Source organism: Ammospiza caudacuta, chromosome 18, assembly GCF_027887145.1.
Source record: "Ammospiza caudacuta isolate bAmmCau1 chromosome 18, bAmmCau1.pri, whole genome shotgun sequence".
Classification (NCBI taxonomy): Eukaryota; Metazoa; Chordata; class Aves; order Passeriformes; family Passerellidae; genus Ammospiza; species Ammospiza caudacuta.
The window spans coordinates 14,185,988-14,209,221 of NC_080610.1; the positions used below are offsets into that span (position 1 = coordinate 14,185,988).

Sequence of the window (23,234 nt, forward strand, 5' to 3'; positions counted from 1 at the left end):
GCCCCCAGGATCAGACCCTCTGTCCCCGCATCCCCCGTCCCCCCTCTCCCCGCAGTGTCCGCAGCCCCACAGCGCCCTCCGGTGGCTCCAGGCGGGGCTGCAGCGCTCCCCGAGCCGCGGCCGCAGCGCGCTCAGAGCGCGGAGCTCTGGTACTGCTCCTGTCCCGCTCCTGTCCCGCTCCTGTCCCGTTATCTTCTGCAAACCCCCCAGAACACCGCCAGGGCTGCTGCTCAGAGCGCTGTTCCGTGCTTTATTCGTGCCCGGCTGCAGTTGGCACCGCAATGCCATCACAGCCTCCCACAGGAGCCCACCCATGCTGCACCCTCTGGTGTCCCACTCCCGGCTCCTGTGTGAGCCGCCCTTTGCCCATGGATACATCCGGATTCGAGGCCAGAGCGAGCTCACAGCTGCAGTTTAAGGATCACTCTCAGTGGGGATCTGAGCCACGGGGATAACCCGCAGCAGTGGCCACAAAAAGGGCTTGGTCAGTGCTGTCATACCTGCAAGGGACGCTTCAGGCATGGACAAAGTGCCACCTTTCCCTGCTGTGAGCTGGGCTCCATCACTCCATTCCCATGGGCAGGCAGCCCAGGCCCACTGCAGGGCTGGGACACGGCCAGCCAGGAATGCACTGGCCCAGAACTGGGTTTGTGTCCTGCGCTCTTCCTCCCCACTGAGAGGAAGGGAGGTCTAAGAGAAAAGTACTGCTTACCCCACTAGAAAATCACAGGGACAAAGGTTTCCAGACCCCATGAACACCCATGTCACACACAGAGCTACAAATCCTCTGCTCCAAGCCAGAGCAGAGATTCCCCACCTCTGTCTCATCCTTGCCAGATGCTCCAGCACTGCCCCCTTTGGTTTTCCCAAGCTCCTGGCTGGAAGTGGGCAAGGCAGGTGTGGTAGACCACTACAGGCTAGGCATTTTCCAAAAATATTCCTGGGCTTTGGGGTTCCTCCCCACCAAAGTGTGGCCCAAGACCACCCTCCCCCAGGTGAGATCCAGCCCCAGCTCACCCAAACACACCAGTTCAGAAATCTGCAATACTTTAATCAAACCCTACTTAAGGCCATTGTTACTTCCATGATTGCACATATTCCTGCTTCTCAAAAGCACAAATATCTTTATTAACACACCAGGACAGGGCCAAGCCTCCCCCTCCCTGTGGCCAGCCAGGGTGACCAGTGCCCCCCAGTGCCCCCCAGTGCCTCCCAGTGCCTCCCAGTGCCCACAGCCAGAGGAGCTGATCCCAGATGGCTGAGCAGGCAGCAGGGACAGTGCCAGGAGCTGAGTGACAGCTCAGATGCACCCTGAGCTCCTGCCAAGGCTCATCTCACACAGGCACCAGAGCCAGGAGAGATGAAGCAGCAGGGCTGAGAGCTGGGGTGGCTGTGGAGCACAAGGTCATGGCACAGAACTGGGGTTCCCAAAGGCACCACTGCTCCCCAAAACAGGCAGAGGCTGCAGCAACCCCAGGCAGGCTCCAGGTACTTTGGGAAGAGACATCACTGGAGTGACAGCCCCCAGAAATGATGTGCAGTACAGCCCAGTGACATCAAGTGGCAATAAAACTGTGAGTGGCTCCAGGACAGCGTGCCCCATTTGGGGAGATGAACAGTGGCTTTTTAAAAGATCACTAAATCCCATCACTGCTACCTATACAAAACTCATTTATTTTAAAGGCTGCCATTAAAGTGCCTGTTATCCCTAGCAGTAGGCAGTTTTAAATTGCAAATAACTTCTCAGATCAGTGAGCAACAATCTTCATTCCTTCATTCCACCGGAGAGAAGGGCAGTGGCTCAGGCTGGCCCTTGGGGACAAAAAGGGTTCTTGAACACTGTGTTGAGGTTTCTGGATGAGCAGGAATGCTGAGCAGCAGGACCATCCCATGGCTGTGCTGTGCTGTGCAGGATCTCTGCCGAGCTGCCCAGGACTTCACCTTCCAGAGGGCTCTGGGGATCTGAAGCAGTGTCACCTGCAGTGTGGTCATGTCCCAGTGGAGAGCTGTCCCGCCAGGAGCTGTGTCAGTGGGAAGGTGTCCCAGTGGGACCAGTGTCCCAGCAGGAAGGTGTCCCAGTGGGATCCATGTCCCAGGCTGGTTCATGCCTGGGCTCCGTGCTGCCTGGGGCTGTTGCTGTCCTGCAGGAGCTGTCCCAGCAGCAGGAAGGTGTCCCAGGCTGGTTCAGCTCCGTGCTGCCCAGGGCTGTCCTGGCTCACGCCTGGGCTCCGTGCTGCCCGGGGCTGTCGCTGTCCTGCAGCAGCGGGGTGCTCTCAGAGGAGGGGGTGGCTCTGGCAGGGGCTCGGGGGCTCTTCTGGGCAGCTCCTCTCTGCAGGGGAGGGACAGAGGTCACAGCCTGGCCACACACAGCAGTGCCACACGTCCCCACCCAGGCCATGCACACCCCAAACCTCCTGCAGTGGCCAAGGACCCATTTCTTCAATGGAACATTTCTGTACTTCCTTTCTGTACCTCTCACCTTACCCAAACCAGATTATCTCCATCCCTGCCCATCTGTACCACCACCCAAGCACCCAGCCTGAAGAGCTGTGGGACAGTCATCCAGATGGAAGGGACAGGGACACTCTGCTGAGGGACACAAGAGCCTGGAGAGCCCTAGGCAGGAGCTGCAGCACACACAGGCAGCCTCCTCCCCAGGATAATGCAGGTGCAGCCTCTGGGGAAGGGGGAAGGTGGTGCCTTCGGGCACCAGGATGGCTCCTCCTCAGCCAAACACACCTACAGAACGGGTTCACCACCCTCAGGGCTGAGCAGGAGCCAGATACACCCTCCAACAGACCACGTGGGCCCTGACCCTAATTAATGCAAGAACCTCAGGAGGAAGCAGCAGGTGACAGGACTGGGTCACTTCCTGCTGCTGGGGACAGGGACACCAACCTGGCCCTCAGCCAGAGCCTACTGCTGGCTGGGGACATGGATTGGGGTGTTGTGGAGGGACTGTGAGGCTTCTCTAACCCTCTGACCATTGCTGCTCCACCAGTGATACCACCAGGCACACCTGGAGACTCTTTGGGCATGGTGGCATTTGGCTGAAGCTTGGATTTGAGAATCCTGGAGGAATTTTCAACCTTATTGAGTCTAAAAGTGTCTACAGACCTCTGGTGAGGGGATGCAGTCAGGGCAGAATGGATGGTTAATATTCAAGAGTCACCTCTTCCAAGTTGAAGAACACTCCACCCTAACGAGGATCCCGAGCCAGGGAAAAATGCCAGCAGGACAACATGGATGAACCAGGCGCTCCAGACACAAATGCAGAAAGCAGGCACGTGGAAGGTGGGAGCAGGGACACAAAACCTGGCAGGAACACAGGGAAACTCTCCCAGCATGCAGGGATGAAGAGAGGAAAGTCAAAACCCAACTGGAACTGAATCCAGCCAAGGATGTCAGACAAGAAAGGCTTCTCTGAGTACCCAGGTAACCAAGGAAAGAGGAGGAACCACAAGGGCCTGAATGAGGCAGGGGACCCCAGAAACCAGGGGCAAGTCCAGAGCAAGGAATTTGAACCCTTGGTGGAAGAGGATGAGGTCAGAGAACATGAAGGAACCAAGACATGCACAAATCCATGGGCCAAGATGGGATGAGTGGGCTCATGTCACAGCAAGGCCATTCCCTGCTGTCTTTGACCAGTCCTGGCTCAAAGACTGAAGGAAAGCAGATCTTGAAAAGGATTAAGAAGGAAAATCTCAGGAGCTACAGAGCAGCCAGCCTCCCTTCATCCTCCAGAAAGTGATGCAGCAGGTAATTCTAGGAACCACTCCCAGCACATGAAGGACAATTAAACCATCAAGTGCAGCCCCTGGGCTTCACCAAGGGGGTGTGCTTGATCACCTGTGCTTGATCACCTGTGATGGAATGAGTGGCTTGGCAGACCAGGGGAGAACAGGGGTGTTGTCTACCTGCACTCCAGGCTTTGGGCACCATCTGCCATCAAAACCTTCCAGGGAAGCTGATGAGGTTGGGATTGTTTGAGCAAGCAGTGAGGGGGACTGAGAACTGGCCAAACATCCAGGCCCAGAGCTGAGTTGGAGGCCAGCAACCATCAGTGTACACCAGGGGTCAATCTGGGTCCAGGCCTGTTGAACATCTTTATTAATGATCTGAAAAACCTGGGGGAGTGGCTGGTACACCAGAGGGCCCTCAGCAGGCTGAGAAAGAGCCTGGAAGGAGCCTCATGAAGTCCAACAAGAGGATGTACAAGGATTTCGCTTGGGATGAACAGCCCCACACAGCAGCACACCCTAAAGGTCACCAGCTCTGCAGCAGGATGGCAGAAAAGGACCTGAGGGTGAGCTGGGTGGCAAAGGCAGCCAGCTGAATCCTGGGCTGCTCTGGGAGTGTTGCCAGCAGCTCCTGGAGTGGTCCTTGCCCTCTGCTCATCACTGGAGGGGCCACACACGAGCACTGTGTGCAGCTCCGGGCTTCCCAGCACAAGAGACAGATGGAGCTGCTGGGAAGAGCCCAGCAAAGGAGCACTGGAGTGATTTTGGGACTGGAGACTCTGATGTGAGCAGAGGCTGAGAGAACTGGGCCTGTCCAGCCTCCAAAAGAGAAGGCTCAGGAGACCTCAGCACTGGAAACAAGGTTCTGAAGGGAAGGTGTAAGTACAGAGCCAGGCTCTTCTTGGTGGTGTCCAGGACAAGAGCAAAGGGACACCTAAAGGGGATTCCATCTGCACATTAAGAAATACTTTTTTTTCCTTTTTGTTTTTCCTGTGAAAAGTGTAAAAACGAGAACAGCTGCCCTGGGGAATCTCCACTCCTGAAGACCTTAAGAGACATCTGGAGATGGTGCTGAGCTAGGTGACTCTGCCTGAGCACAGGGATTGGGGATGACCTCCAGAGGCCCCTTCAACCTCAACGACTCAGTGACTTTGTGCTCCTGTAATACAAACCCAGATATTTTATACATCAGAAATTCCCTCCTCTGGTCAGGGGAGGGATGACACCACCAGTGGACTGATCTCTGTTACCCCATTCAAATAAACTTACCTCTGGAGCTCAAACACTCAGAGATGGGGGAAAACAGGCAGGAAAAGTATTTCCCCACACCAATCCTACTGTTCCCCTGATCCCTGCTGACATTATTAGGGCTGCAGATCAGGTACACCAGGAGAAACAATAAGAGCATGTGCTTGAAACCTGGTTAAACACCAGTATTAAGACATCTAAATTGCCCCAAACAAAGCCATGAGACAGCATTGTTCCATCAAAGCTCGCCAGGAGGGCATGGCTGGGAGATGTGGACAGCAAAAGGTTTCATTTGATTGGTTTGGAGTGAAGTTTAATCACATCAGGAGGAGGGAAAAGCATGTTACCTTGACTGGGTACCCACCTACAGTCTGGCTTCCTGCAACACCGTCCCCTTAACTGGAGGCAGCTTTGTGGCAGAGGTGGCCTGATTTGCCTTATTACTGTCTGAGCTCTTTTTATTGCTACTCCAAAATAAAGAGCACTTTTCCTAGAAGACAATCAGTCTGGTTTATGGTGCACTCAGACATGGGTTTCATCAGGGTTCCAATTTTCAGAGGAGATTTGAGAAATCACTGTTCAACTAGAATCTAGTTATTAATGAAGATTTTGAAATTTAGATTAAGCTAAGTCCTATTTAGGATTTTGTTCAGTGTCAAGCCAGTTTTAAAATGGTTCTGTTTGCCTTTTGAAAGTGTCAGCACACATTATGCCACAATGGCAGGGAGCTACAACACCTGGGGGCATTTTACACCCAGATTATGCATTTTTAGAGCTGTGAGTCCAACAGATGCATTTCAAACTGGCTCCACCATAAACTACACTAAGATTTGAGTGTTTCACAGCACCTCATCTGCACTGGCCTCAGAAGCCAGAGGGAGACAGGACAGCCAGGCAGGAGCTGGGTCAGGGAGCCCTTCACGCTGGCAGACACGTGAAGGTGGGGACAATGTCCCTGCTCAGTGTCCCCTCTGACATCGCCTGTGGCTCCGGGAGGCAGAACTGTGCACGATTAGGCAATCAGAGCTAGATCAGCAACACTTCAATCAATCAAATGAGGAACACACCTTGGCTGCAAATCGCTGGCTTCCAGTTTACAACCCCTTATCTGCTCATTAGGTGGAGACGTTCATGTGTCGTTGTGCAGCTTTCTTAGAGATTTGGGAGGTCATTGAGGCTTTTTAGTCACTTTCCAGGTAGCCAGGCACTTCCTGCTGTGGATTTTTAGTTCTAACACTTCATGACTCTTTTGGCTGAGCACAGAAATACAGCTGGCTTATGCCTGGGCTTGGGATATTTCACAAGCAGATATTCAGTTGGCTTCAACGAGTACAAATCCAGCTTTTCTCCCTGACCCTTTCTAGCATGGCTAAACCTCTTTGATAGCAGGAATTAAGACTTGCACAAAGCAGGGTGAGGAAATGCCAGCTCAGGGCTGCACAAGGTGTTAGAAAGAGCTGCCCAGGCCCTTTTCAGAGCCCCTGGGCTCACCAGCAGAGTGCAGCCTGTGTGCCAGCCAACAACCACTGATGTGTGCTGAAGGGGAGCAGTTCACCCCAGAACCATCCTGGCAGCACATTTAGGGCTTGGTGCTGAGCTCTGGGCTCCTCCTGGGCCCTAGCATCACTCCCACCTGCAGGGAAGTGTGCGGAGGAACAAGGGGATTTGGGATCATGTGTTTAAGTCACTTAAGTAATTGTAGATTTGATTAAAATCCAATTAGGTGGAACTCCGAGAACCCTGGAACTGTGTGAGGTGGGTTTGCATGGGTGTTCCAGGGAGGGCAGGAAGCAGCTGAGCAGAGGCAGCCCCTCACACAGGCTGCCCTCATCCTGCTCTCATCCCCTCAGACAGGCTGCCCTCATCCTGCTCTCATCCCCTCACACAGGCTGCCCTCATCCTGCTCTCATCCCCTCACACAGGCTGCCCTCATCCTGCTCTCATCCCCTCACACAGGCCACCCCTCATCCTGCCCTCATCCTACTCTCATCCCTTCACACACGCTGCCCTCATCCCCTCACACACGCCACCCCTCATCCTGCCCCTCAGCCTGCCCTCATCCTGCTCTCATCCCCTCACACAGGCTCCCCTCATCCAGCTCTCATCCCCTCACACAGGCCGCCCCTCATCCAGCTCTCATCCCCTCACACAGCCTCCCCTCATCCTGCTCTCATCCCCTCACACAGGCTCCCCTCATCCAGCTCTCATCCCCTCACACAGGCCGCCCCTCATCCTGCTCTCATCCCCTCACACACGCTGCCCTCATCCCCTCACACAGGCCACCCCTCATCCTGCTCTCATCCCCTCACATAGGCCGCCCTCATCCCCTCACACAGGCTCCTCTCATCCCCTCACACAGGCCACCCTCATCCTGCTCTCATCCCCTTACACAGGCCGCCCCTCATCCTGCTCTCATCCCCTTACACAGGCCGCCCCTCATCCTGCTCTCATCCCAGAGCTGCCTTTTATCCCCATAACAGCCTCTTCACCTCTGCAGCTTTGGAGCCAGCCTAAGCCACCTGACTGCAGTGCAAAGCTAAATCAGCTTCCTTTGCTATAGGGTTAGGGTAGAAGTTAGATCCCTGCTTCCAGAACTAAAGCTGGCAGAGCTCAGTGTCACCAGATCACTGTGGTGCCAGAGGCACAGATCTGCACTGACTGTTTTGGCTGTTCCATATTCAGTCCTGACAGCTCAGCCTCACCCCACTGCCTGCCTCACAGCCGAGCTCCCAGCAGGCCTCAAAGGTCTTCACTTCTCAGCAAACCCAGACCCACAAAGGGTTTCCCATCTGAGGGTTTCACTTCCAGAGCTCTGTCACAGACATCTTCTATGAAAAATCCTTTCCTTAGGATTTTTCCTCCTGAGAAGCTGGGAGGCCTCAGGAACAAAATGCAAACAATGGTTATCTGCTGCTGTGGAATGCAACAGGTGCATCTGGGATTGGGCTTATGTGGTTGTTTCTAATTAATGGCCAATCACAGTCAGCTGACTTGGACTCTCTGTCCGAGCCACAAGCCTTTGTTATCATTCTTTCTTTTTCTATTCTTAGCTAGCCTTTCTTCTAGTATAGTTTTAATATAATATATAATAAAATAATCAATCAGCCTTCTGAAACATGGAGTCAGATCCTCATCTCTTCCCTCATCCTCAGACCCCTGTGAACACGGTCACAGACTCTTTGGAGCAGTTTGCACAGCAAGGCAGTTCCAAGGAAACACAGAATCTGTGCTGGGCTGAGGAGCAGCCACAGTGGCTCTGTCCCCTCTGCAAGAACACAGCAAGTGCATTTCATTAGCAGGCTGTGTTCAGACAGCTCCATCCTCTGGAGAAGGCTCTGTTCTGACTGGAAAAACGCTGGGAGCCTGCAGAGATGCAACAGCACAGACCTGCTGCTGCCTTCTAGGGAGACTGGCTTGATAAACCAGGATTGTTCCTCCATTAGCTGGGTGAGCTGAGAAATACCTGCTCCTCCAGGCAGCCACGTCCAACACTGCTGTGCACCAAAAACAATAGGAATGCTTCATGTTACCTATCTGCAGCCCAGTTTCTAGATGGCTCAGGAAGCCCTGTTGCTGTCTGCTAGCACCTGGCACCAGCAGGAGATGGTTGGTGGCATCAGCCAGTGTTTCCTCACACAGGTTAGATTGGCAGCCCAAACTGCATCCTCTGATTGAGTGTGATTTGACTGACAGCACTTCCCACAGGCACCTGCAGGGCCTTACCTTCCTCCTTGCCATGAGGAGAGCTGCTGAGACAAGGAGAGGGACACTGAGGCCAAGGAGGATGTACTGCAGGTACTCCAGCACCGAGGGCAGCAGCACCAGGTTGGTGTAAAACTGCTTCAGCACTGAGCCTTCAATGGATCCACTCTGCCCAAAAAAGCAACCTGTCAGTGGCATCTCCCTCCATCCAGGCTGAGGCCAGCTGAATGATTCCCTTCCCACCACCTCCCAGCATAAATTAGGGAAGTTATGCAAGATTCAGCCAGGCTAAAAGCTTTTACTGAATAGCAGGAGTCAGCTGGAGGCTGCACTCCCACGCCCACAGGAGGACAGGGATGCTGGCAGCTCTGTCCAGGGCCCCACTTAACCCCACATCTAGGGCAGAGCCAGAGATTTACCAAGTATAGAGCAGGGTTTGTTCAGCTCAGAGGGATTAATGGCATAGCCAAGTATTGAAAAGCCTTCTGTTGGTGCTTAATTAGTCTGGCTGTCTTAAAGCTTTATGCAAAGTGGAGTTTCCCCAGCACTGGGTGATGGGGACAGAACCAGGCTGAGGAAGGCAGCTCACCTCTGCAAACCACAGCAGCGGCAGGACCACGGGCTTAATCTGCCCTGTTTGACTGGGAGGGAAGAAAATAAAAAAAGAAACACAAGCTTAGGTTTATCAGGTCACAATTAGATCAGGTCACAATTAGCAGCACAATTCTTCCTGAGGGGACACATCTGACACACTGACAGTGGCCAGGAAACCATGAGGGGGTGGCAATCCCAAGGTGAGCTGCTCTCACCTTGGGGACCAGGTGCTTCCCATGCAGGAGCAGAGCTTGTGCTTCCATGGGGGTTTAACTGACCAAGGACAGCAGGAAGTGCCATCCCAACACTGGGAGATGAAACTGAGTGCAGCAGAATGCCAAAGTTTCTGTCTCAGTCACCTGGGGGGCACCATGGGGCTGCCTGGGGGTTTGCCTCCCAGCCCAAGCAGCAAGAGCACACTCCCACCCTTGCTGGTATTTAACATCTGGCACCACAGTTTGGTTACAGAGACCTCTTGTTTGCTTTCACAGAGCTGGAAGTGCCTTGTGGACACAGGTTTCACTTTCTACCCCTCAGGCAAAGTGGGTTTTGCCTCATCTGAGAGGCAGCACAGTGGAGGAGAACAAGGTGAACCTCCTGCCCCACCAGGAGGAACAATCCCTCCCTCAGCTGTCTGTGAGGGACAGGGACACTGCCCCAGCTGAGCAAACAGGCAGCCACTCTCTGCACTGCTAAGGGATGAACTTGTGGCCACTGCAATGGATGATGTTTCAACAGGAGCCAGCTGGCTCCAGCAATGGGACAACTGCCCATGACAAAGCTTTGCAGAGAGTAAACTCTGCAGCAAGCTCAGCACCAGCAGAGCTCCCTGCTCAGGGAGGGCAGATGGACATTTCTGGGAGGTGAGCACTTACATGATACCAGACACGTGCTTTATGTACAGGTTCAGCTGCAGCTTGATGGAGCAGTTCATGGGGATGCCCGTCATCTGCCGGGGAAGAGAACAACCAGTTCATCAGTGACTTCCTGGGACCAACAGACCCTGTCCAGCATTCCAAGCCCATGAAAAACATCACACTTCAAAGCTGGTCATGTTGACACCCATTAAGACATTGGTTTCTCATGACTCTGCAGTTTTGCAACACATTTTTACAAGCAGAGAATTTTTGTTGGACTGTCCCTGTTTGTAGTCAGCAGCCTACAGCTAGATAAAAATGCAGTTAACTGTACTGTTATCAGGAGATGTTTGATACTGTAATAAACTTAATTAGATTTTCATAACTACGATAAAAACACCAGTCAGAACCCAATGTTGAGATAACACACACAGTTTACCTCACCTCAAGAGGGAAACAGGTTTTTTTTTGCTTGAGCAAATATCACAGAACATTTAGAAAAACTGACCTCACACAACACAGGCTGTGGGTGGAAAATCTCAAAGTCCCTTTGCCATCAGCAGCTGGGACAGGGATACCTCAGGACAGCCCAAATCTCCCCTCTGGAGTGGTGACTTCACCCTCACACTGGGGGTACAACAGGAGGGGTGTAACAGCAGCAGTCCAGTGCAAGAGCAGTTCCAGATGGGCAGGCTGAGAGAAGGGAAGAAGCCAGCCCAAAAATGGAGGTGCCAGCCCAAAAATGGAGGTGCCAGCTTGAGGCACAGCGTGCTCCTCAGGCTCTGCCAGCCAGCTCTCATGGCAATGTGCACTGGCAGAGTTGGGGCAGAGCTGGGCTGCTGCCAGATACACCTCCTGGTGTTATAGGCCTGAGTCAGTGGAAAGAGTTTCACTGTGCTTATCAAAACAATTATGTTTATAATTAGTTCTGCAATTCTCCAGGAGCCAGGCTAATTATTCAATTAGTTTATGGCTTTGACATTTTTATCTGCACATGCCCTCGCCAGTCTTTGCACTCTGGAACCTGCTGGGATCAGCGCCACGAGAGCAGAGCGGTGCCAGCACTCGGCTGATGGCAGGGTCCCCCTGGGCTGGGCTGGTCCCTGGGCTCACGGGGGACCCTGGGGGGGCTCACTCACGGGGTGCACATCCAGGAAAAGCCCGTGCTGCTCCTTGCTGGGGTGCAGGCCTTCCACTGCATCCACCAGGGACGGGTCGGCGTTGTAGAAGTGAGGGTGGGAAATGAACATCGGTGCATCTGGAGGAGATTAAAGGCATCTTCAGCTGCTCCACACTCAACTAAAAGCTTTATTTGAGGTCTTTACCGCCTTGCAGTACTTGTTCTGAACACGCTTTTATAATTTCTCCTCCCAGCCAGTAATCTCCTCCCCCTCCTTCGCTGCAGGTTGTTCCACTGATCTGGGAGGGCTCAGGACCACCCACTCTGTCCCACCACCATGCCATGGTAACCCCTGTGCCCAGACACCAGTTAGGGACACACTGGCCTGTCACACACACACTCAGTGTCCAAAGCTGACATTTAATCTGGGATCTGTGTGGGCTGCCTCCTCCTTGCTCCCCCAGCAGCCCAGGGGATGCAATGCTCCCACTGTACCCCAGGCATTCCCACAAATGCCAGGCTCTCACAGGGCTGGGCACTAAAGATCAGGCACAAAGGGTTTCCCCTCACTGCTGAGAGGTCTGTGGGAGTGCAGAGAGCCCACCAGTACTTCTCAGCACCCCAGCAGGCACTAGAGCTGTTTTTCCAGACAATCAAGCTTCTGCTGCATCTCAAATTTAATATAGGTCCACTGAGGAGAGCCAGGGTGGGGGAAAGGACTTACTGAGCCTGCAGGTGCTGACGTTCTGGATGCCAGACTGCATGCAGGGGCAGAAGCCCTCGTTGGGTGGGTAGTCTGTGCCGTTGGCAAAGAGGGTTTTGGGTGCCACGAAGCGGAAGGTGGGCACACCCTGGAACTGCCCCGACTCCTCGTACACCAGCGTCATGGACCTGCAATGGTTCAGGGGAGAGGGATCAGCATTGGCCAACAGGCTCCCAGCACAGCACTGGCTGCTTATCTTGCCTGGATAAGATGCAGTTGCAATGTAACTTAGACTTTGAGATCAAGATAAACCCTCAGCAGTGCTTCGGGGAATGAGGATTGAAACCTTTTGCTTTCCATGTTTTAAGCACATCTAAAGGGTTGGTCAGGACTAGTCAGGCAGAGAAACCACAGGCTTATAAGAAGTCTGTTTGCTATATCCAGGTGAGATTTGTTTAAAGGCATGCAGTAATCCCCAGGGCTGCTCTCCAAGAGATAATACCCACTTTATGCAAGCCCTGGCTCTGAGGTGCTCCGTTACAGGGCAGGGACACTGCAGAAATCTCTTTTGCAAGCCAACTCCAGCACCAGGACAGTGGAAAATTTCCCTGCATGACACAGCAAGATTTTTTTCTTCCTACTAGAGGCTGTTGATACTGTGCTGCAATATTGCTGGCCAGGTTTGGCCCGAGCTTCCAGGACAAAAATTGGCTCCCTTCACACTTGAGTGAGGCTTGCAGGGATCAGAGAATCACAGAATGGGTCACAGTGGGCTGCCAGGACAGCCTGGCAGGCCAAGGGGATGCTCATTCCCACAGAGGGATGGTCCCTCCTCGTGCTGGGAGCAAGGACGGGGATTCAGGGCATGTTCAGCAGTTACAGGTGGGCCTCTTGGCTCTGCTCACCTCCCAGTGAAGAGGCAGAGCTCGCTGCAGCCCAGCAGCAGGGCAAAACCTTGGTGGCTGCCTCAGCATCAGCTGCACGGAGAGGCAGCAATGCTCTGAGCCCAACTGATGCGTGTGACTGTCCACAGAGGCTGAGGCAGAGGTCTGGGGAGGAGACACAGCTCTGAGAGGCTGAGCCACTTCCCCACAGTTCTGTGTGACAGGAAACTCCTGTGCCAGCAAGAAACCAAGCTGGGTTTCCTTCACTTCACTGGGAGCATGCTCTGTTCCAGAGGTTCCTGGAGTCTGACAGGAACAGGAATGTGTTTAAACTTCAGCTACAGGTAAACTTCCATGTAAACTCCTGGCTCCAGGTCACTCTGGTGTTTGCTGATGTCCCTTGTGCAGAGGAATCCCTGTGCTGATCCCAGCTCAGCTGTTTGTTCACTGCTCATTGTTCTCTGTTCACTTGCTTGTTTTGCAGCTCTATCTACAAAGCTGGAATTAGCATTATCTTCCCCAGGGTAGGGACAGGGGTTTTGTGCCTGCTTCCCTCCTTCCAGCCTCAGGGACAGGCACACAGGCCAGCTCTGAGGGGTGCTTTAAGCCCTGGGTGATCAGCTAAGGCAGAGCCTGGAAATGGTGGCACGAGTTTCCTCCCAGACAATTTCTCCAAGGGTTTAGTCAGCTGAAAGAGTTCTGCAGTTCCAGTTGCATTTCCCTCTGACAACCCTTACTTCTCCTTCTGACTGTCCACATCTTATCTAGATCAGATAACCACATCTGGTTCTTTTCTGCTGATTAAAGTGGGCAAGCTGGACATCTCCAGTGATCTGGAAAATATTTATGGACACCACAAGATGCTGACAATGAGACAACTACCCTGTTTGCAAAGCTCAGAGATAATGCAGACCCAAACTGAACTTTAGCTACCAAAAACAATTCACGAGGCCTCTGTGTGTGCAGGATGGGAGCAGCTGTCCTGCCACCCGCACGGGGACAGGCCGGCAGTGTGGCCTCACCTGCAGGCATCAGGGCTGTAGAACTGCAGGGAGGTTGGGGACATGAAGGGTGGCCACATCTCCCCTGCTGTCCCGTTGATCATGTTGCACTGGCTGCTCCTCCAGTAATCCACCTGTGGGACAGGGGGAGAGAGAACTACTCAGAAGGATTCCCTGCATGGAATGTCCACCACCCCACACTGCTTCCACAGCAGCACCAAAGTTCTTTCCCATCTTAGGCATATTTTCCATCCTCCAAGATTCTGTGAACCAAACAATTAATGGACAAGATCCCCCTGCCCCCAGAGCCTGAGTTCTACAGCTGATTTTAGTTAGGAGCACAATTCCACAAGGGAAGAGTAAAGCATCCTTTAACACCTTCAACACAGCCCACAGGAGCCTGAGATTTCAACCAATAGAGGCAACCAGCCCCAACAACACTGCAAGGGAGTGCAAGTGAAAAACCCATGAGGAGATGAATTTACTGCTTCCTGAATAGCCCCTTGCCACATGGCTGCCTCCTGGCAACTTGCTGAAACAGAAATTGCAGCACTTGAAGTCCTGTAGAAACTTTTCTTCACCCCAGAGCTTTCAGATGACCCTGCTTTAATCAGGCACTGCCCATAATTCAAGGTTGGCTGCCAGACTCTCACCTTCTTGAGCCCATTCCATGAATCCACCATGTGAACCTGGCTGATGTTGTTCATGCCCCTGTTTACTGTGAACAGCCCCGAGTTGGAGTTGTTGAACTGCAGAGAGAAAGAAGGAATGATTGTTTAATCTCCTGCACACAACACGTGCCTGACTCTGGGTGCCCCATCAGCTTCTGCTCAGCTCAGTTTCTGAGCTACCCCAAGATCAATATTGCTGGGATTTTTGCATTCCCAACCAACACTTACATCCATGAATAATCCAAACTTCCCCTTGAAAGGGAGCAGGCCAGGAACAATCATATTTATTGCATCTATCAGGGGGTCTTCGTAGCCCCACATGATCTCGCCCACGGTGCGGTTCATGAACGCCTCCTGCTTCAGGCTGGCCAGGGCTCCACTCAGCAAAAGCTTCAACAGGTCTGGCAGTTTTTCCACCATCACAGCTGCTCCCTGAGAAAGGAAACAAATGTCTGCAACGAGAGGCCCATCTTTAGCAAAGATGAAGCATTTTTGGTGTTAACCCAAATTGTTCTGCTGCTCCCATCCATAGCCCCAGAGGAATGCTCTGGACAGACTGAGGTTCTTCATTTGTTCCCAGTTGGGGAAGGAAGCAGTTGTGGGCTCACAGGCTTGATTTCCCCACAGGATGCTCAGATGAGGCTGCAGTTGCAGATCAGCTGCTCTGCACACTCTGGTTTTGGAACAGAGCAGCCTAACAGAACAATTAACACTCACAAAGCAGAAAATTGCATTATATAAGCTTAACCACCTCATTGCTTGATCAGCCCCAAGCCCTACAAGAAAGTGATTCAGTAATTCAATGCTGGCTATCACCACCCTCCCTGCAAGCTCAGAAGGTGGAACCCATCCAGGCAAGAAGCACTTACCATCAGCATGATGTTTGGCACCACAATGTACTCGTCCTCCGTGCCATTGGACAAGTGTGGCTGGAAGAAAAGCTGTCGGTACTCCAGGTAGGAAACGGTGTCGTTGTCATGGAATGTGATATTTGTTTTAACCCTGTACTCCCTGCAAAGAGATGGCAGATCATGGCAACCACCCCCAGGCAGAGCCCCTCAAACAGAATGGCTGCACAGGCCTGGGCTGGTGCTGGGGGAGACCAAAGCCCAGTGAGGAGCCATTGGGCAGCTGGGGAGGCAGTGAGGGACAGATATAAACCAGATATAAACCCTCCCACCCCAGCCAGGGTTAGGGTCTGCAGTGTAGGAACAGATATAAACCAGATATAAACCCCCCACCCCAAGCAGGGTTAGGGTCTGTCAGGAGAGAGCAGCCCAAGAGCCACGCATCCCCGACAGGTTGGATTCTTGCAGGCACAAAGTGTTCTTTCCCAACTCATTACCCAAGAAATTGAAGGCAAAACAGCAAATCCCCTCTGTTGCTTCACCCACAGTCCCTGTAAAGCCCAGGCACAGCAGAGAGGTGCCCAGGCACGCAGAGCCACAGCACCGACACACCAAACAAGCTGCACACAGGAGAGGAGCGGCCAAGGTGCCCCATGTGCCACCAGGAGTTTGCTCCCAAGCAGATGGGACGGCTCCTGGGCTCAGGGCAGCCCCCACACAGCATCATGGCCCTGCTGCTCCTCAGGGCTTCAGGCCATCCATGTCCTGCACACCGCCTGATGCCTTCCAGCTTGCATGATTTCCACATTCTGTACTGTGTTAGTGTGTATTTCTGAACTCCATATGAAGTGTCAGCAGCTCTCCTCGCAGCTCAGTCCCACAGCACAATCCTTTTCCTCTCCCCAGTCCCACAGAACAATCCTTTTCCTCTCCTCAGTCCCACAGAACAATCCTTTGCCTCTCCTCAGTCCCACAGCACAATCCTTTTCCTCTCCTCAGTCCCACAGAACAATCCTTTGCCTCTCCTCAGTCCCACAGAACAATCCTTTGCCTCTCCTCAGTCCCACAGAACAATCCTTTGCCTCTCCTCAGTCCCACAGAACAATCCTTTGCCTCTCCTCAGTCCCACAGAACAATCCTTTGCCTCTCCTCAGTCCCACAGCACAATCCTTTGCCTCTCCTCAGTCACTCTCAATCCTTTTCCAGCCCCAGAACCAAGGACACCACTGCAGCTTCAGACCCAACAAGTGCAATCAACAGGGAATGGAGAGGAGCAACCTGGGAGGGTGGGACTGCACAACCTGGAGCTGGAGTTGGACAATGAACCTCAATATGGAAATGAACCAAAACTTATAAAAGTGTGAAAACTCATTACATGTCATCCAGCTTGGGTGTAGCCCTGGCTGGGCTCTTGCACTGCCCAAGGTGCATCCTTTGAAGGCCTTTTAATAAATCTCTACTTTATTAATTTAACTCTGTCCAGCCTCTGTTCCAGGGAGCCTCTCAAGGCACCAGCCCAGTGCTCTGGACTTTAGAGCTCACACCACAGGAGCATCCCCAGCCCCATGGCTGCAGGGCTCTGTCCCCAGCATCACAACCCTGTCACTGCTTCTGGAGGAGCTGAAGCTCAGCTCACCAGCAAAAACAAAGTCCTCCACTGTGGAGCCTCTGTTTTACAGCCCACATTAGGGAAGGGCACTAATCTTGCTCAGCAGGAACACAAGGACACTAATAAGCTTTGCCCCTTTGTTTATTCTTATTTACAGCAAGTGAAGCTTTTCCCCAAGCCAACAAAGAGATGCAGTGGAAACATACAGAACCCACAGCGGGGGACCTGGCAAGGCCAGGGCAAACAAGGGCACATACATACTGCAGGTGTCCCCTCACACTGCTCAAACAGCTTTGGATTAACCAGTAAGCTTCCCACATGAGCTTGCTTAGGCTGCTGTTCAACCTCACCCCACTACTGCAGGTACTAATATACTGGAAATCACTGCTCATGGCAAGTTCACGCATTCAACTCAGCATCAATCACTTTGAGGTGCTGAGAACCACCTGGGGCTTCAGGCAGCATCCTCAAACAGGCCCAGCCCTGCTGTATGTGGGCCTGACCCAGTGCTGGTGCTCCACGCTGGCTCCCATGAGCAGAGCACTCATTTTGGGCATGTTCAGGTATCATGTTAGATAAGGACTTAGGCTGGCCCATAAATTTGATATTTAGGCGACTCCAGCTCAGGAGCTGGGCTCTTCAATGCACAGTGAAGATAAAAGAAGAGCACTCTGAAGGCAGGGTCACCCACCACCACACCAACACCCCTCATACCCACATTTGGGCCGTATCAGCCCAGGTCTGCCTGCCCAACAGGCCCCAGAAAAAGGCTGAGCCCCACAACTCAGTGGAGCACCCACCAACCTCCCTGTCTCAGTGGCCAGGGCTCCTGCCTTTGTCTTCAGCAAGATCAGAGCAACTAGAGCACATCTGGGTCCCTCCAAAGTCCATTGCCCCTGGGCTCTCAGTGAGGCTGCTGATGCCATGTCCTCCTGCCAGAGGAGCCAGGCAGCAGGCTGGCAGGCAGCACAGGTCAGGCCCGTGCCAGGCTGGGGCACAGGGGCACCTGACCTGTACACGTAGGTCAGACAGACAGAGGCCAGGCCCGTGCCAGGCTGGGGCACAGGGGCACCTGACCTGTACACGTAGGGCCCACGCTGGCTCAGCACTGGCTTCTCTCCCCGCAGGACCTGCTTGGGGTTCAGCACCTCGAAGAAATGCACTGACAAGTAGAAGGGGACAGGGATGTCTTTCCACATCTGGAAGGAGATGCTGCTGGGGTCGATCCTGACGTTCTGTAAGGCAGAAGAAATAAAGGGACACAACATTTGGGCTCTGTGGCTGCAGGTGAACACATCCACCCTCGGCTCAGTGTAAGGCACAGCTGAAGGTGGCAGGCACAGATGCTCTCCAGAGGATCCAGGTGTTTTCGGCAGACAAACCCAGCTAGATATACAGTGAGAAATCCTGTGGGTGCAGAAGCATCAGGTTTATGCTTAGAAGCCAGGATGTCTGCTGGTTTATTTATTCAGGCTTAACTTTCCTAATCCTGCCCACAGGGCTTCCGAGTGTTTGATGTGCTGCAGACTGGGCTCCGAATTATTCACTACTCTGCACGTTTTAGTTGTCTGTCCCAAAGGCCTTTGCTCGTGGCTTTGGCAGCTCCATACAGCTAAGAGCCAGCAGGGAGAAGTGGCACAGCTATCCTCACAGCTGCCTGGGTACCAGCAGGGAGAGCCCACCAGATTGCCAAAAGGAAGATGGAGAACTGGGAGGGCAAAGCAGCACAGCCCAGGACACCCGTGGCTGCTCTCAGCTGCCAGCCTGCATTGACTCACAGCTGATGATGAGGCAGGTCAAAGGCAAGGCACAATCCTGCTCCCATATCACTGTCCTGAGTGCTGGGAAATGCCTGCAGGAGCTCAGAGACACCCTAAGCCCTCCCCAGCCCAGAGCTGCTACAAGGGCACATCTCCTGCACTCCCTCCCTGCCTCCAGGGTGCTGCAGGAGGGCAGGAGCCTGTTCCTTCTTGAACACCCACTTTGGATGGGTTCCACCCTAATCTTTTCTCCTGGGAGCAGAGATCCATGTCCCTGCTTAGGTAACCCAGGCAGATTATGGAAGTGGGGCTGATCCATGAGCAGGAGGAGGGATGTGGGCTTTGTGCTGGTGCAGCTCAGCAGCTCCTGCTCTGGAGCAGCTCCATCTCACTGGGCACAAATTTGCTGACACAGGGGGTTGAGGTGCCAGAGGTTTCCCCACACCACCTCTTCTCTCTTGAGGAATTTTATGGGAAAGCCGAGCTACCTGTGAGCAGCAAGCCCCTGCAAGCCCCTCATCCACCCCAATCCCTGGGAACACATCTCCACAACGCTGTGGAACCCATCTAACCTGGCAAACCCTCCCCACCACCACATGCTGCTCTCATTTTGCCAGCCTCAAGGATTTCAAGGTAGAAAGGAGCAGTAATAGGGCAGATTTTTATTTAGTCTGCTTTACGACCCCAATTCCCAAGCATAAAATGGATTTATGACCAAGAACATCTCATTCCTTTAGTTGCTTGTTCTGTCTCGCACTCCCTTGACCACTTGTTGCAGATGTATTTACTTTTGTAAGAAGCACCCAGTCAGATGGAGCTACATCCCAGCTCCCTCCCCACCTGGGCTCACCAGCTCAAGGTACTCCTCAGGTGCTCCTAAGATCCCCAAAACGGGGTAAAAGAGCTTAAAATTAAGCTATTTTTAGGTCAAAACAAACACGGTCATATGTCTGAGATAAAAACAGAGTATTTGTCAACCAAATGGCTTGCAAAGGGTCACTGAGTTGTTTGACCCCTCCTGACCAGGCTGATCTTTGTTCCTGGGGAACTGAAAGGAACTGGTTACTGCCCATCAGCTCCAGATGGGGCCAGGACCATGCTGCTCCTGCTCCCAGGACAGCACCTGAGCTCCCAAGGGGAGCAGAGCTCATGCAGCCTCACTCACTGTGTGCAGGTCTGTGCCATTCCAGATGCTCCCAGAAAAGCAAAATTCCCCAGGTTTTGCAGGGCCAGCCCCACAGGCAGCCCAGTGCAGATGGGGCAGGCTCCACGCTCCCTGCTTTCCCTGCAGGCTTCACCCAAAGATATCCTGGTAACAACCACCTGTCCATAGGTAAGTGCTTTTCCATCAGGATTCACCATCCTGACAGAGCTCAGGAGGCCAGGATGGGCAAACCAGCCTTTACCTGCCCAACCCCAGCCCTTCTAGCTCCTCTTACCCACACTGAAGACCAACCCCGGAGTTTCAGCAAGGACCTGAATGTTTCTCATCACCTGTCATCACTCAGTTATTAGGCTGGATGTGAAATGGAAAATAATGAACGGAGGGTAATTTTGTGTCATGTTGAAGATGGGGAGACCAAGGGCTTGAGGTGAAGGGAGGAAAAACAAGGGTTGATCTTTTTTTCATCTTCTGTTCTCATTGCAAATTATTAGAACTTAGCTAATTAGGTTGAAAAAATCAGGATTAGCTAAAAAGAGGGCAGAGAGGCTTTTGCACAAAAAGTGTCATGTCTGTCCTGCAGGGGCCATTCAGCCTTTTATTTGCAGGTACCAGTTCCTGATGTGCTGAAGCTGAACAAAGGCTTTGTGCTGTTTAATGCACAGGGCTGTGGGCTCTGCCCTTGCGAGGGGTGAGTTTAAGTAGGTCATTTTCGGCACAGCCTTTGCGCCACACGCGGCGCCAGCCATTGGCTACGAGCTGTTTGTTCACCTCTTTCATCAGAAGCAAATTTTCAGGGGCTGACCTGGGTAGGTGGAAGCTTGGAGAAAGGCCAAGGCACGGAGCACATCTGCCTTGGACAGGGAGAAAAAGGTTTGGCTAAATGTGGGGATGAGCTCTACATTACAGCAGGTGGGACAGGAGTGCTGCTTCATAAAACTGTGCAGAGTTACTGAGCAGGGCAACAACTCCATCCACAGCCCCACATTCTGGGGACAAACCCTCTTCAACCTCAGGACCTCTCCTGTGGATAAAACAGGTGTTCAGAGAAGCAACTCTTCAGGATTTCAGTCTAAAGGACTTCTTTCTGAAGGAGAGAGGATAACTGGGAGTTTGCTCCATGCACAGGGATCCTCTGGAGAGCTCCTGTTTCCAGCCGGGAAAGCATCTCACGTGTAGCCCGGCAGTGTGCTCATCTACTTATGAAAGGAATGACTGGCGCTGCAGGTAGAGGCAGGAGGGAAGGGGTAGTGTCGGTGCTCAGGGTGATGCTCTGCCAAGCATCCCCAGCTAATCTCAGCGATGCAAAGCTACCCAGGGCTGCTTCACCTGCTCACTGCGGGCATATTTGCTGCCACCAAGGGTGGAACACCCCAAACCGCATTTGCCCAGAGGCTGCTCGGAGCTGCAGCAGCGACGCTGCCTCTTCCAGCGCTCGGCTCTCCGGAGCACACTGCACAAGGGAAAGGCTCAGCAGCCCCAGCCCGCAGCGCACCGGCCCCGGCCACCGACAGCACCGCCCCGAGCCCCGCACCGCACCCCTCTGGGCCCCTGCACCGACCCCGCTCCGCACCGCATGCCGCACCGAGCCGAGCCGAGCCCCGCAGCGCACACGGCCTCCAGCGCACCCTCCAGCCGCACTTCAGCGACCCCGCACCGCCCGCACCGAGCGGAGCCCCCGCCGCGCCCCCGCGCCCCGCTGACCTTGATGACCTGCTGCCGGACGATGAGCGGCCCCAGGAGCAGCAGGCAGCCCCCCAGGAGCGCGCAGGCCAGCCCGGCCAGCCCCAGCCCCACGGACAGCCTGCGGTGGGCCACGGCCATGGCGGGGCGGAGCCGGTACCGGGAGCGGAGCGGGCCCCGCCGCTTTATGGATGGCCCCGCGGCCCGGCCCGGCCCGGCCCGGACGAGGGGGCGGGGCCGCGCCGGACGGGGCGGGGCTGGCGAGGGAGGCCACGCCCACAGCCACGCCCCCCCCCCGCGGGAGGCGCGACGGGAAAGGGAAGGCGAGCGTCAATGTAAACCCGTGTGGGAGCACGGGAAAACGGGCACAACGGTAAAACACTGAGAGGAAATGTATAAATAAATACATAGACAGATAAAATATCGCTCAGTCATGCAACTGTAGAATAGAGTGGTTTGCGTTGGACGGGACTTTAAAGATCATCTCGTGGGCAGGGACACCTTCCACTGTCCCAGGCTGCTCCAACCCCATCCAACCTGGGCTTGGGCACTGCCAGGGATCCAGGGGCAGCCACAGCTTCTCTGGGAAATATGTCCCTGTGCCTCACCATCACCACAGTAAAGATTTTTATCCTAATATCTGATCTAAACCTATTTTTTACAGTTTATAAGCCATTCCTTCTTGTTCTGTCATTACATGCTAGACAAAAAATACATAAAAGTGCTTGTGTTCATGTGTATATGTATATATATTTCAGTTTGAAGTCATTCCTTCTTGTTGTCACTAGACAAAAAAAAAGACATAAACCATGTTTCTATTCATGTGTATATGTATATATATGTATGTCTTGCCTGAGGAGTAAGCATCCATCACCCATTAACCTGCCTCTGTTTTTCTGTGTAACCCAACTCTGCTTTTCCAAAAAAACTGAGTCTTTTTTCCATCTTCTGCATCTGAACATGGCCTGGAATAAAAACCTTGCTGAGACTCATCCCCAGAGGCATCCAGAAGGCAGCAGAAAATAAAGAGTCCAGTTTGTGACAGCCCGTTTTAAATCAATGATGTACAACATCCCATTGTCCCAGCTGAGCAAACACATCTGGCAGCTGGAGTGGTTCCACCTGCCACACTCTGTCCTGCACAGAGAGGGGACAATCTCATGGCTGCCACCAGGCAGGGCCCAGCACAGCACAGGACCTGTCTCCTGCCATGGCCCCCACCTCGGTGGAACATTTCCATTTGTATCTTTACACTGAATTGGGTCTTTTTTTTTTTTCCCTTCTAAACCTTTTACCCTGATAGTTGCCAGTTTAATTACCAGATCAATTAACCAATGTCTCTGTTCAATCCTGGCTGGTCTCTGGTGTGGGATGGGCCCCCTCTCCCAGCAGCAATGCCTTCAGAACAGCACAAAGTAGGCACTGGATTTACTTTTACTTTTTTAAGACTTTTTTTTTACAAAGAAACACAGTGAAAGGGATTTTTTTTTAAATCCCCAGTTTTCCCCATAAAATCCAGGAGATTCCCTGAGGCACTGCAGAGAAACACGACTGTGAGATCATCTCTGGGAACGGCGTGTTCTGCCATGGTTTGAACAAAACACCCTTAAAGCTGACAACAGGCTTTGCTGTTCTCATCAGATTTTGCTGTT

The 23,234-nt window shown here is 53.2% G+C and overlaps 1 protein-coding gene across 2 annotated transcripts; it reads right to left on the reverse strand.

The window, feature by feature from the left end:
* Positions 1-1,218: 1,218 nt before the first annotated feature.
* Positions 1,219-21,761, reverse strand: SCARB1 (scavenger receptor class B member 1). Of its 2 annotated transcripts, none has more exons than XM_058816636.1 (12): positions 21,604-21,761; positions 18,055-18,212; positions 15,390-15,531; positions 14,749-14,952; positions 14,503-14,598; positions 13,871-13,983; positions 11,986-12,152; positions 11,281-11,399; positions 10,160-10,233; positions 9,280-9,331; positions 8,712-8,858; positions 1,219-2,329 (listed from the first exon to the last, which is right to left on the reverse strand). In XM_058816636.1, exons 1-12 carry the CDS (start codon positions 21,721-21,723, stop codon positions 2,216-2,218), a joined length of 1,506 nt encoding a protein of 501 aa, XP_058672619.1. In that variant the 5' UTR covers positions 21,724-21,761; the 3' UTR covers positions 1,219-2,215. The 2 variants fall into 2 exon arrangements, with proteins under 2 accessions (XP_058672619.1, XP_058672620.1); XM_058816637.1 differs by lacking the exon at positions 1,219-2,329 and adding an exon at positions 4,389-4,899.
* Between the last annotated feature and the right edge of the window lie 1,473 nt (positions 21,762-23,234).

Excerpts from the sequence above, each read along its gene's own strand:
- SCARB1 (XM_058816636.1), bottom strand. The coding sequence starts at position 21,723 with ATGGCCGTGGCCCACCGCAGGCTGTCCGTGGGGCTGGGGCTGGCCGGG. Across the intron at positions 18,213-21,603 it reads TCCGGCAGCAGGTCATCAAG|AACGTCAGGATCGACCCCAG; the intron begins GTCAGCGGGGCG and ends TCTGCCTTACAG. Across the intron at positions 9,332-10,159 it reads AAGCACGTGTCTGGTATCAT|TCAAACAGGGCAGATTAAGC; the intron begins GTAAGTGCTCAC and ends CTTCCCTCCCAG.